The 12,608-nt window shown below is 43.0% G+C and overlaps 1 protein-coding gene across 2 annotated transcripts in view; it reads left to right on the top strand.

The window, feature by feature from the left end:
- Positions 1–12,608, top strand: part of KAT5 (lysine acetyltransferase 5) — an 804,909-nt gene that overhangs the window by 37,769 nt on the left and 754,532 nt on the right. For both annotated transcript variants that reach the window (XM_069644821.1, XM_069644820.1), the window contains exon 2: positions 12,271–12,337. In XM_069644821.1, the coding sequence (XP_069500922.1) occupies positions 12,271–12,337 (67 nt within the window). The remainder of the gene's footprint in view (positions 1–12,270; positions 12,338–12,608) is intronic.

Here is a 12,608-nt window from a genome sequence, read left to right as displayed (position 1 = left end):
AGACAAACTCATTGCCCCTGAGCTATCCTCCCGGCCCTTCACTTCCCTGACCATGGAATCGGGAACCCCAATGGGCAGCACCTGAAATAAATACCTGTGAAGGAAATTCATCTTTATGGCATTAAGACAGCCCATCCATGATATAGTAAGTCTATCCCATTTCACCATGACCTTAGATAGCCTCTGCAGCAGGAGAGAGTAGTTAACCTCATACAATCCGTGCAGGTCCCTTTATGATAAGAAACCCAAGATAGTGCAATTGGTCCTCCCTCACTTCCGTTCCCAATCGGTCTAAACTCTGTGCATCCCGATCCCCCTCCTGGTCAAAGGGAAACAATTAATTTGTTTTTTAACCCCTTAACTGCCAAGGGTACCCTCCCAACCCCCCAGTGCCAAGGCCTTTTTTGGTGATTTTGGTATGTCGCCATTCAATCCCTTGTAACTTTTTCTGTTACATGAGATATCTCGTCCATATTTGGCCTCTTTTCTTCCCACATCCTAGTTTGCTGTAGGGTGTGTGAGAAAATAACCAGAACTTGGTTTTTTTTCAGAAAATGGCAATAAAATGATGTACAAAGAAGCCTCTGGTTTATTCCTTGAAAGAGCTAGGAACAAATGTTTTGCTGTCCTGAATTCGCCATTTTCCAGGCTTTCGGGAACAGGTTGAGTGGAAACCAAAAAAACATTTTGATATGGTTACCAGCCGTTTTAGAGAGAGGTAAGCGATTTATTTATTTATTTTTTTTTCTTTATTTATTTTTTGTCCAATAGGACATGCGTGGACAGAATGGAAGAGAAGGTTAGGAAAACTAAATTGGAAGACAGAAAGGCATACACTTCTGAAAAGTAGACAAAATTCCAAGTTTAGGAATTGGTGGTTTGCGCAGGTCAGGCAACAACTATGTAGAGAAATTCCATCATTTGGGGACAAATTGGGACAACCTACAGATTTGGCCCTAGGTTGTCGAAGCCACCAAGGAAAACAGGGAACCCCATGCACTTTCGAAAAGAAGACACCCGTGGCCACCCCCCTTTCCACTAAAAACATCCATGGTGTTTTAGTGGCCCGCCCACCCAAAACAAGTTATAATTGTTTTTTTTTAAATTTATTTTTTGTTTTGCCCCTTTCTTAGGGGCAGAAAATGGAAGTAGTGTGCCTATCTGCCCCCAGGGTGGGCAAAACATACTGCCCCATGCATTGGGGGGGGGGGCATTCCAATGTTTCCTGGTGGCCCGCCCCCACCCCAAATGGATGGGGGGGATCTCATGTACTCTCTCCTAGGGGCAGATTACACTAGCTTTGCAGGGATCGCACAAAATGAAGTGCCAAAAAGGACAATCTATCTCATCCTTGGCAACTGGAACATAATGCCAAGTACGAGATAGCTTGTCCTTGGCACTTAAGGGGTTAATCCCTGAGACTGTCCCATATTGTTCAGTCAATTCCACTGCAGCCAGGACGATCCCAACGGGTTCCGAAGGTGCAACAGGATGTCATCCACATATCACCCCAATTTATATTCCAAGTCCCCCACTGGTATGCCTTCCACTTGTGGATCCTGCCTTAACATTTGGGCCAGTAGTTCCAAAGAAAGTGCAAAAGCAGTGGCGAAAGGCGACATCCTTGGTCATACCCTTAGCTAAGCCAAACCACTGGGAAAATGCCCCATTCACTGCAACGCACGCTGTGGGATCTGAATACAAAGCCATAATTCCTTGTAGCTCCTGTACAGTTAACCTACATGATGGAATGTTTGCACAGCCTTTTGGAATACATGCCAGCTTTTATTCTGTATGCTTTTCATAAATGTCTGTATATTGTAAAATGAATAAAACCTTGAATGCAAACAAATTGTTTACCAAAAAATGCCTTGTTACTTTTAAATAATCTAAATATTCTTTGCAGCTGCTCATTCCTGTACACGAGATTTTTTTTTTTTAATCATATAGGTTGTTTTCACATCCGGCTGGATGTGGTCCTCTTTGTGGACCGTGTTGTTTATGCTAGTGGATTGTGTGTGGTTTAAGCTAGTAATTGAACACATAACCTGAACAGTGCAGGTAGCATAAATGGGTAGAGACATGCATACCAGTTACTCTTTTTAGGTTTGTTTGGGGTTATTGATCTGATTTTAGGGAGTGAAATAGTAAGTTACACCACTTATTTACTTCCCTGGATAGGTGTCTCTGTATCTGAAGTGGTGTAAAGCCAATAAGAGAAACACAGATTGCTCAAATGTTATACGACCTAATCATATCCTAAACCTATTGAATTATGATGGAATCTATTTGTTATTTAAGTATTATAAAATGAAGGACTTGGATTACTTATCAGACAATCAATGATAGAAGTTCAAAGAATCTACGTGTAGTCTAGTTCTCCACAGAGGTATTTGTCTCTGATTCCTTATAGGATCGTAAGACCCCTTTACCTCAAATGTTGTTGTTTCCAATAAGAAACTGGAGATGTCTGGGTTGTGCTGTATAGAATTCCATATACAGAGCATGCAAATGTAGCTGATTTGGTCCGAAAGAAGATTCTGTAAGTCAGTTGCCGTTTGAATGCACAATTTTGGATCATATAAGGCAGCAATTAATTTGCACACGTTTGATTGGCATCTGCTTATGATGCGCTGAATTGTTTATTTGGTACCTCTTATGCATGAGTAATTCAGTAGCGATATTGCCTCCACTTATTTACCAGGTATAGAATCATCAGGGCATGAAATGTGCACTCTCCTCAGGCCAGTGACTTTCAGAGTGTGGCTTCGACTTCAGCCACACAGGAAACAAAATCTGATTCCTAAGTTGAAAAATCAACAGAGAACTACAAAAAGCTTTTTTCAGAGTAAACTTGTAACAACCTGTGAAGTATTCTAACCGGGCGTCGCACACCGGACCAGGACCTTCGCCCGCAGCCTTAGATGTAGCGTGCGATTAGAATGCTTTTTCTTTAATTTCAACTAATTCGAATTGAGCCGATACCCGACCCGTCTCACACCCCCCTTTTACAAATACGCCGGGCCACAATGGACCATGAACCAGGCCGGTGGATGGTAACACAATATTTATTTATTTTAAAATTCAAAGAAATCACACACATTTTAATATTGGGCAGCAATCACCAATGGGGTGATAATTACAATGAAAATCACTAAAATAGACTTGCTTAACCTTCTACCAGAACAGATCCAAAGCACAAATGAGTAGGAGCACTTTTTCAATTAGGATAGGTAGCACCCAAGTTAAGGTTTCCCCCTGCAACGTTCCCTCAACCCACAATTACTCGAATTCTGAGTGGATGGAAAGAAGCTGCAGGTAGTAGGATATGAGGCAGCAAACAGAATCAAAATCCGGTCTTCCCTCACAAAATAAGAGGCAAACGTTTTAAACCCTTTGCAATGACCTAAAATGACAATCGGATTTTAACAATTAATTATATTTGTTATTAAATAATGATGTTCTACAGTCTGAGGGATGTCTTATCACTAGCAACTATAAGTTAAGGTATCACCAAAGGCATACAGATAACAAAGTAGGTTGAAATTGAGAACACAGTGCAGTCAAATCACACATGGAAAGGTTTAATTTGTTTCTAGTTTGCAGTTTGAAATGTCAAATATTTTTCTGAAAAACGGGTGAAATACTTTGAATTGGAATGCGGTTTTTGGGCTGGGGATAGAGGCACATCACAGGGACAAAATAGAAGTGAAAGAATGGCTATAGCTGAAGGATTGAATGAGATCTTCAAGGTGGAATGAGGTTCGATTTTAGGAAAATAAAGGAGTTAAACGAAAATCGGTTTGGAAGTAAAGGAAAAGTTTTACTTACACTAAATTTAATGGCTAGAAAAGAGGAACGCCACCCATGAATATTAAAGTTACGCTGCAGTTGTAACCCTTCATACAGTGTACCCCTTTTCTTTAGGGAAAATTAATTTAATCAAAATATTGCTAAGGAGTTACAAGATGGGGTGAATGAAAGAATGGCGCTAACACTAGAAAAACAAGGACAGAGTGCACAGAGAATTAGAACAGTTTAGACAAGTTATCAGGGTATGGATAGGATTACTTAATAAATAGGGCAAAGACAAAGAGATCAAGATGGGGTATGCTATGTGGTGTTATGGGATGAAGAAACACTCACAATCAGCGCTGGAGTTTGGAATTTGGGACAGCCAACCGAATTCTGTATTCAAAAGGTTCTGGTCACCGGATAGCCAGCGCTCCTGGCAAAAGACAGCTGGGCAAAGGTCTGGCCATGGCACAGTGACGCCTCAGCTGGATGGAACGACTAAGCAGGGCAAGCAGGTGGCACTGGAGAATCCCAAAGCAGGCTCTGCCACCTTTCCCCTTTCTCCCTGAAGTTAGTGGGATTTTGTTATGGGGCTTTAGTGCTGAAGGGTAGTTCTGCCTGTATAGGAAGGCCTGGGTCATTTATCCCTTTTCTGGCAGTGGGGTCTGGAATCTTGCAGAGTGAAGGTGGAATATCTGGATACGCAGGTGCTGGAAATTTCACAAGAGTGCCTGTCCCTGTGAGCTCCCACCAGTTTATTGTTGGGCAGTACTGAGCCAGACCTGCCCCCAGGACCCAGATAGGTCAGCCAATGTTGGTTGCCTCTTCTAGGAGGTGACACAGTTCATGGGGTTGTACTTTATGATGTACAAAGCCTTCCCACAGTCCTTTTTGCCAAAAATCAATCTTAACATAAATTACACATTTGTACAATGGTGGCATTTTAACAAATTATATAGGCAGATTACATATGTTATGCAGAGCATGGCAGTCCTACCCTCATGTCTGTAAGAATGTGTTTCTCCCATCTAATAGTTTTTTGCGATTTTGAGGGATAAATATTCGACTTAAAATTCTATAACTTTATACATGGGTATAGATCATCATAAGGCATGTAAGTATTCAATTTCACAGTTGCATCATGTACACTTTCCTCAGACTGCCCAATTCTCTGCCATTTCTGCTCCCAATATGGCAGTGAAGGCTACCACGTCTTAAATTTAAAACCTCAAAATTAGATTTAAACTGTAACTTTTTACATTCCTGCGAAGTCCTGTTGCAAAGATAAGTCTTAAAAGTTAATAAAATAGTCTTTAGAGCCAAAATGGTCAGCATTGTTCACCATATAAGGGCATAGCTTACAAGGCTGCTCTTGAGTTGGCTTTGAAGATCCCAGTAGAAGTTGCGGGGACGTGTGATTTCCTATTTCACATGTCTGTGTCCCAGAATCTCTATTGTAGGAGGCCTCCGCCTAGACAAAAGTCTGATAAGCCTGGGCAGTATAGTGCTTTTGGTCCATTCAAAGTTTTCAAAGGTAGCAATTGGCACTCGTGTGTCCTAGAATCTATTGTGGCTCTGTCATTCGGAGGGGGGGAGGGGTTAGGCCACTCCTGTGGTCAGTCAAATGACCCTTGAGTCATGGCAGAAAAACCTGTTTGGGCAGATTTCCCCAGTGTAGCCAATGCCGTTATTTCTTGATTTTATTTTATTTTGTTTTGCATCAGAAGGAAGCCTGTTGAATAAAACATCACATATGTGTTTCCCAGCACAAACCACTTCACATTGCTAAGCAGTATTTTTCTTATTTGCAAAAGTACATTTTAAACGCACATAAGAAGCCTGCTAGCAGGTTCCATCTGAATTTCCCACATTGTTCTGCATCCCCAGTCAGTTTCTCTTTTGCAGCAATCTGTTTAAGACCCCGATCCACTGAAATTGAAATAGGCCCAGAGAGCCAGGGTCTCTTTTGCAGAATTGATTTTTGACATTTTGTAACTCAAAAGTCAAGCGTTTTCCCGTGCGGCTGAAAGTAAGTTTCTTTTGATTTCTCAGATTTGGCCTGACATGGCCTGTCATTCAGGGATACGCTGCTGGAGCACAATCTGGATATATGGGCGGGAATGGCAGGGTCTCGCTGATAAAAGTAGTGTGATGATGAACAGATGACAATAGTGTCACGGCAGCATCCTTTTTCATGTAAAATATTCCCTTTTCAATGGGAACTTTTTAGCAAACAGCAGAGCAGCGCTGTTTTTCAATTCGCTTCTTTTGGTGCACACAAGAACACCCACTGGCACCTTTCTTGTTGTGCTCCCTGTTCCAACTTGCCCAATAGGTGTTTGGCAAGATGGTGCAGCCATCCTTTTGTCGCTGCAAAACGCAGTTTTGATGCAATGGTGCCGCAAAGAGCCAGCGCAGCCATTTTGCTGTTGACTGCAGAAGCGCAGCTTGGTTATGGATGGGAATTCCGCTGAGTGAGTCAATGTAGCCCACAAACCACCCTCTTCACAAACTTATCAAAGCCTGCTCAGCCCTTCAGCTCACTACCTTTTGCAAGCACTATGCAACCAATTGCAGGATTTCTTTGGATTCAACATTCAGAACCTCAAGACAAAAATCTCTGCCTCCTAAAGCTCATAAATTCCCTCTCAACCTGCCTCCTTCCCTTCTGGCAGCCCAGTTCTTGATATTCCGGTTCCAGCAAAAGACATGTTATTTTACTTGATATTTATATTGCACCTACTGCCATTCTTATGTCTTCCAAGCACTTTGGGACAGAAAAAGCTTCACCAGACTGTACTGGCAGTCTACACAAACATGAAAATAAAAGAGCAATGCTTTGCATTTGAAAAGGCCATCAAGACTAAAAGAGCCGACTCCGGCTGCTTCCAGCTCCCTTCTACTAGCTGAGGGGGTCTGCAACTCGTGGCTCTCCAGATATTTTGGACTATGATTCCCATTATCCCACACTGTTGACAATGCTGACTGAGGCTATTGGGACCTGTAGTCCATAATATCTGTACAGCCATGCCATAGGTTATAGACTGCTGCAGAACCTTCCAAGGGGATTCCTTGAGGTACCAGCTGAAATATGCCATAGTCACCACTTCAACTCCAGAAACAGTTTTTGCATCCATCATTATTGTGCAACTACTGTCCAACCTCCCTGTATCAGTAATCTTATGGAAAAAGCAGCGACCAATCAGCTCCAAAACTGGATGAAATGGGCAACCTTCAAGACGCCTCTCCCAGTCACACTTCAGAACCCACGCATGGAATTGAAATAGCCCACTTAGACATTAGAGAACATGTCCTAGGTGAGCTCTGCTCTGGCCAACCTCTCAGACTGTGCATCCGGACTTACGATCTACTTTTCACACGGTTGATCATTTAAACCTAATCGTGTGTCGCAGTGACTGGTTCAGCATCTACAATACATCTCTTGCATTCATAACATCTTTATTCATTAGGAGATAAAGGAGTGAAACTTGTTAGTTTAAAAAAAAGAAAATTTCATTATTGCAGCGACTTCTGCTACAGATCCCCTCAAGACATCTCACTTTCACTCCTCCTTTCCAATGCTTACATGGAATCCATTGCAGAAGATTTTTCATTCTTGAATTTCAGATGTATGCTGATGACACCAAATTGCTTATGCGGGCTAGACGTACTAATGATGCACAACACCTATGCCTCACTTCATCCATCGTCTCTCTTCTAAGCCATTTCAAACGATCCATCGATGGATGACCATCAGCAAACCTGACCTTATTTTTTACAAATTATAAATTCTACTCATACCGCCAGGCTCCTCCACTCCTCCCCTGTCCCGACCCCATCCAGAAATGTAAGCCACCTAGATTGTTACCTTGTTTATAATTTCACATTATGCAACCAGATGAGCCAGATGCTCAAACCTTGTAATCTCAAGCTAAAGTAGGCCTGCACCATAAAGCCATTCATCTCTTCTGCTTACAGATCTTCTCTCCTAAGAGCCATAGCCCTCTCAAGGAACAGCTGCGTCAAATTCTTGTACTTTGGCCTCAATTTGTCCTTCCATAGCAAATTGTTAAACAATCTCAGCCAAACCTGCACAACTGATCTTTTGCCTAAAACCGTATGATGACATCTTCCCTACTCACGCTCAACTTCATTGGCTGCCTTTGCTTCCTAAATCAATTTCAAATTCCTCTGTTGGCACACAAAGCAATTCCTGATCAAGGCCCTGTCCACTTAAAGAAACTCATATGTTATTAGGGTTTTATTAAGGTATTTATTGATCGTGGATCTATCTTTGGAAAGCAAGGTAGCGCCTTACAATCATAGGGCGAAGAACTTGGTGAGGGAAGCAGATCAACAAGGGAGCGAGGAGCTAACTGGGGAGTAGGTGAGTGGGAAATTTGGCAGTAACAGATCTACAAACAACCAGGCAAGGAAGTGTGGAGCAGATTACCCAATCTCAGGTAGTAGGGTGGGGAGTGAAGGGTGTGTGGACCTAGGTGTTGGGGAGGAGCCATTTCGTGAAGAGCTCCTTCCTGAACCTTATACGTGATGGGGCGAGTTTGATGACTGGGAGGAGGTTCCAGATTATTGTGGCATAGAACGAGGCCTTGTTAGGGAGAATTCTCAGAAATGTGCTAATTCCTTTCACCTTAGAGACCCCCAGCAACTTTGATGGATTTTGAGGACTTGGTTCCTTTTACCTGGCAAGAGTGTGAGTCTTTTTTCCCACTCTTTCATGTAGTTTGATGTGTGTTTTACATTTGTGTTCTCTGATTATGGAGTTTTAGATAACTCCATAGGCATCATCTTCTCATGTGTGGTACACAGCACCCTCAATGCAGTGACACAGGGATGTCTTTCAGACTTCCCAAAGATTTAAATACCTTCTCTGGGATCAATTACTGTTTCCCAGAGAATGTAAAGTGAAATTGACTTTACTAGTCTTTTCCAAATTCATAGACCCAGCACACACCATCTTACAATGGAGTGCTGGAGGAGTTGGATAGTATCCCCTGTGTCTAAACACTCCTGTAGCAGTCGAATGCTACCCTTTCCTATTGGAAAGGCTGGTGGCAGTGGTTTTACAACAAACTACCATGGTTTTTCCCCCGATCGCGAACACCGGTAGCTAAAAATCACGGGAGCCATATTTTTCAAGATGGCGCCTTAAGCCCCTTTGTTTAAACGGGTCCCGGTCTTGTTTTTTCACCATTTATTTTTGGAAAGGTCCTTCTAGTGTTTGTGTCTGTGCGCCAAACCAGGTTTGGTCCCTTTGTTCGTTTGCCTTTAGCGGGCTTCAGGACTGAAGTTCGCCCTTGGAGTCTGAGTCTCTGCGGTGGGCAGGAAGTGAGGGAGGTGCCTGAAACTCCCTGTGCTTAGTCTCCTAGGAGACCCAAATGCACTCTGGCCTGATTGGCTGGCTGACTGTCCGGCAAGGACGGTGAGTGACAGCTGGGCTGGAATGAAAGGGAAAAAACTGTTTAAAAGGCGAGTCTCGTGGACTGAAAGGCAGAGTCGACCACTGGAACGAGAGAACCGAAGACGAGCTGGAAGAGGACGGCTGCTGCAACTCCTGGACCGTTGGTTTGCCCGGTGAAGCCCTGCTGCAGGTCCGAATTGCAAAACTCCATTCGACAGAGAAGCTCGTTCAAGGATGGCTTCTTCCTTTGAGTTGGTGGGACCAATCAACTCGTAAGACATCTGGACACCATTCTCAAGGCTGGTTAGGATTAACCAGGGAGAGGGACTCCAGTTTGTGCTTTTGAATCTACAGCTGCTGGAACTGAAGCGACTCCATTTTGTTTGCTTTCTCCAACGAGCCCGTGCAGTGCAGGAGTCCTATGACGTCCTCCCTCTTGTCCCCATGACTGAGGCTCAGTAACAGCGAGATCTGCAGGACCTGCCGGGAACCAAGACTTCAGCAGCATTTGGTTCTTCATACAAAGGTACAGTGCCAACCTGATTGAGAGCATGCCACTTGCGGTGAAAGTTTGTGAAACTTTCCCAACTTGCTGGCCTAATCAGCTTGTAATCCCACAAATGATCCTTTTCTCGCCTAAACTGCTTCTGAGAACTTTTGCAAAGACTTTACCGTTTGATACCAGAACTGCTCTTTCCCATCCAGAACACTAGCCCATTGACATTGGTCTGGCCTATTGACTTGAATTGAACTCTTCTGGTCAACAAACTATTTGCACTGCCTAGAAAGTATATGTAATCTATTCTTACTTTTGTCCTTTTTGCTCACTGCTAAATAACTGAACTGCCATTTTGCTCCTACTTCAGGGGAGCTCATCCTGTTTTTGTATTGAAGTGAATTGGTATATAATATTTAGTTGTCGTCTTCTAGTGAAATGTTTTCTAAATGACTGTGTAATAAATTAAAAGTGTTTTACCAAGAAACCTTGACCATAAGTGTCTACTTGAGCCACTGTGATTGACAGTCCTCTGTGTAACTACATGTACTGCTCACGTTCACTCTTGAGATAAGCCTGGCTGCTCAGCTCGCTACCAACAATCTGTGTGGTACAGACTTATACGAAAGGTTGGTCTTGCTTACACCTGTAGTCCTAATTGTGTGTAGTGGTCCCAGACGGTACTGTCTGCAATTCTGCCTAACAGGCCTGTCTTCTGTTTCATTCCTTCCTGCACTGATGGAGTTCAAGTCTGCACATGTCCTTACTGTTGGTGGATCGTAGACCTCCGTAGATGCTGAGATTCTCAGTGAGGAAGATTGGTGACTGCTTTGTAGATCATACAGCTGAATTTGAAGATGATGTGGGCTTGCAGCGGGAGCCATTGCAGTTTGATGAGGGTTAGGTGATGTGGTCGAATTTGTAGAGTTCTTTGAGTCGTGCTGCAGCATTCAGGACACATCTCAGGAGTGTTACGGTAGACGCTGGAAGCCCTTCCAAGAGGGCATTGCCACAATCAAAGTGGTAGAGGAACAAGACCTGGCTTGCAGATCTGAAGTTGTTTTCTGGGATGAAGGGCTTGATTTTTCCGCAAGAAAAAGTTGGTAACAAGCTTTTTCTGTCTTCCTTGCTATGTGCTGTTTGAAAGAGAGGTGTCTGTTGATGTCGAACCCGAGGGACTTGTAGCGGGTGGTCAGCTGGGGATGTGAAGCACTCCATGTTCGAAGCAGAGACCCTGGTCTGGATGTCATGGTGTGTTATTGTTGGTGAGCAGTAGGAATGTAGTATTGGAGGGGTTGAACTTCAGGGAAGCATTGGACACCCATGCCTGGATCATTGTGAGGCGGACCTTGACCCTTTGGATGTCTTCAGTGGAAGATATTTCAAGGTAGGGCTGCGTGTCATGCGCATATTGGTAGACGTGGATCTTGTGAGGAGGGTTCAGAGTGGTTTGATCTAAAGATTGAAGATCCCGAGGAAGAGGATGGATCATTGCGGCACTCCACAGGTGATGGTTAGAGTTGGTGATCTGGAGGAATCCATTTTCACAAACTGGTGGTAGGATTTGAACCAGCTGAGGACTATCTCGCTTATCCCCATGCAGCAGTGTAAATTGTCAGTGAGAGTCTGGTGGTCTATTCTATTGAATGCTGCTGAGAGGTCAATGAGACGCAGGAGGCAAGAATGCCCATTATCAAGGATTTTAATGCCTAACAGGTAGCAAGGCCATCAGATTGTTGCACTCTCCCACTCTCCAATCAAGCACAGTTCTTAAAGCACCACCTGGATGGCAGACAGTTTGCTGGTGAAGCTCCTATCCCGTAGAATCCCACCTCGTCTCATCCTTTACACAAAGATAATTACTGTGACTTTCTTTGATCCCTAAAACATCTGTTGAATGTTATGTTGACTTATACCGTGCATCACTACCACCCAGGGGCAGTTTCCAGGCACTGTGCGTATTACATTTCCTACACTGGCTTCCATGCTCTAAAGCGCTCATCAGATCGCATGGGTTCACTGTAAACTCTAATCTTTTTTATTTTTTGCACTGAAGAGATGGTATATTATAATTAGACATTTGTTTTTTGTAGTTCTATCTTACTTAATGTATTACATTCGTGTAACCAGCCTATAAATGTGTACTCCACACTAGCCCCTGGTTAGTGATAAGTAACTCTTGATGAGTAAAAAATGTTGTGCTTTGTGTATGTGATGAAATGAGGGGCAGGTGATTTATTACACCTGGTTAGTAGTTTTGAACTTTACATTTTACGATTTATTGTAAACTAAAATTACATTGGAGTGATGAATCTTAATCATCTACTGAGATAAATCAGCAATTTGCTAGGTAACGTGCACAATACAACTGCATTTGGTCTGAGATGTGTGATTCTAAAGGGCACTGTGACACTATTAGTAGCGACACAATGAAGTGCACAGGAAATATTTGAATCGTGCAAAACTCAAGTACAGTTTGAGAAGCAGGGGTGAAATATATATATGAAGTTCTTCTGTCCCACCTTTTAACCTTTCTTCCACATCCTGTCCCACTTAGGCCGAGGTGGTCGAAGGCTGTCGGCTTCCTGTGCTCCGTAGGAACCAGGATAACGAAGACGAATGGCGTAAGTCATGCTAGACATTTGAAGTTGGTTGGGTTGCAGATACACTTTGTTCATTGATATTTGTATATAGCTTAAATGCCATTTTTATGACCTCCTCAGCTCTTCAAGTTGTCTGGTAGTTTTTCAGGCTGTAGCCTGAACATACATGTTAAACCAGATATTGCAGTAGAAGTACATTACAGTATATTATGCATTTACGATTGGAAGCAAATTATAAACCGTGTGTTGCAATAAATGAGAAATTGTATTATTCATTTACTAGTTCATTTCA

Source organism: Ambystoma mexicanum, chromosome 2p, assembly GCF_040938575.1.
Source record: "Ambystoma mexicanum isolate Mex_15411 chromosome 2p, UKY_AmexF1_1, whole genome shotgun sequence".
Taxonomy (NCBI): Eukaryota; Metazoa; Chordata; class Amphibia; order Caudata; family Ambystomatidae; genus Ambystoma; species Ambystoma mexicanum.
The sequence above is the reverse complement of the archived record's forward strand: the minus strand, read 5'-3'. Positions and strand labels throughout refer to the sequence as shown.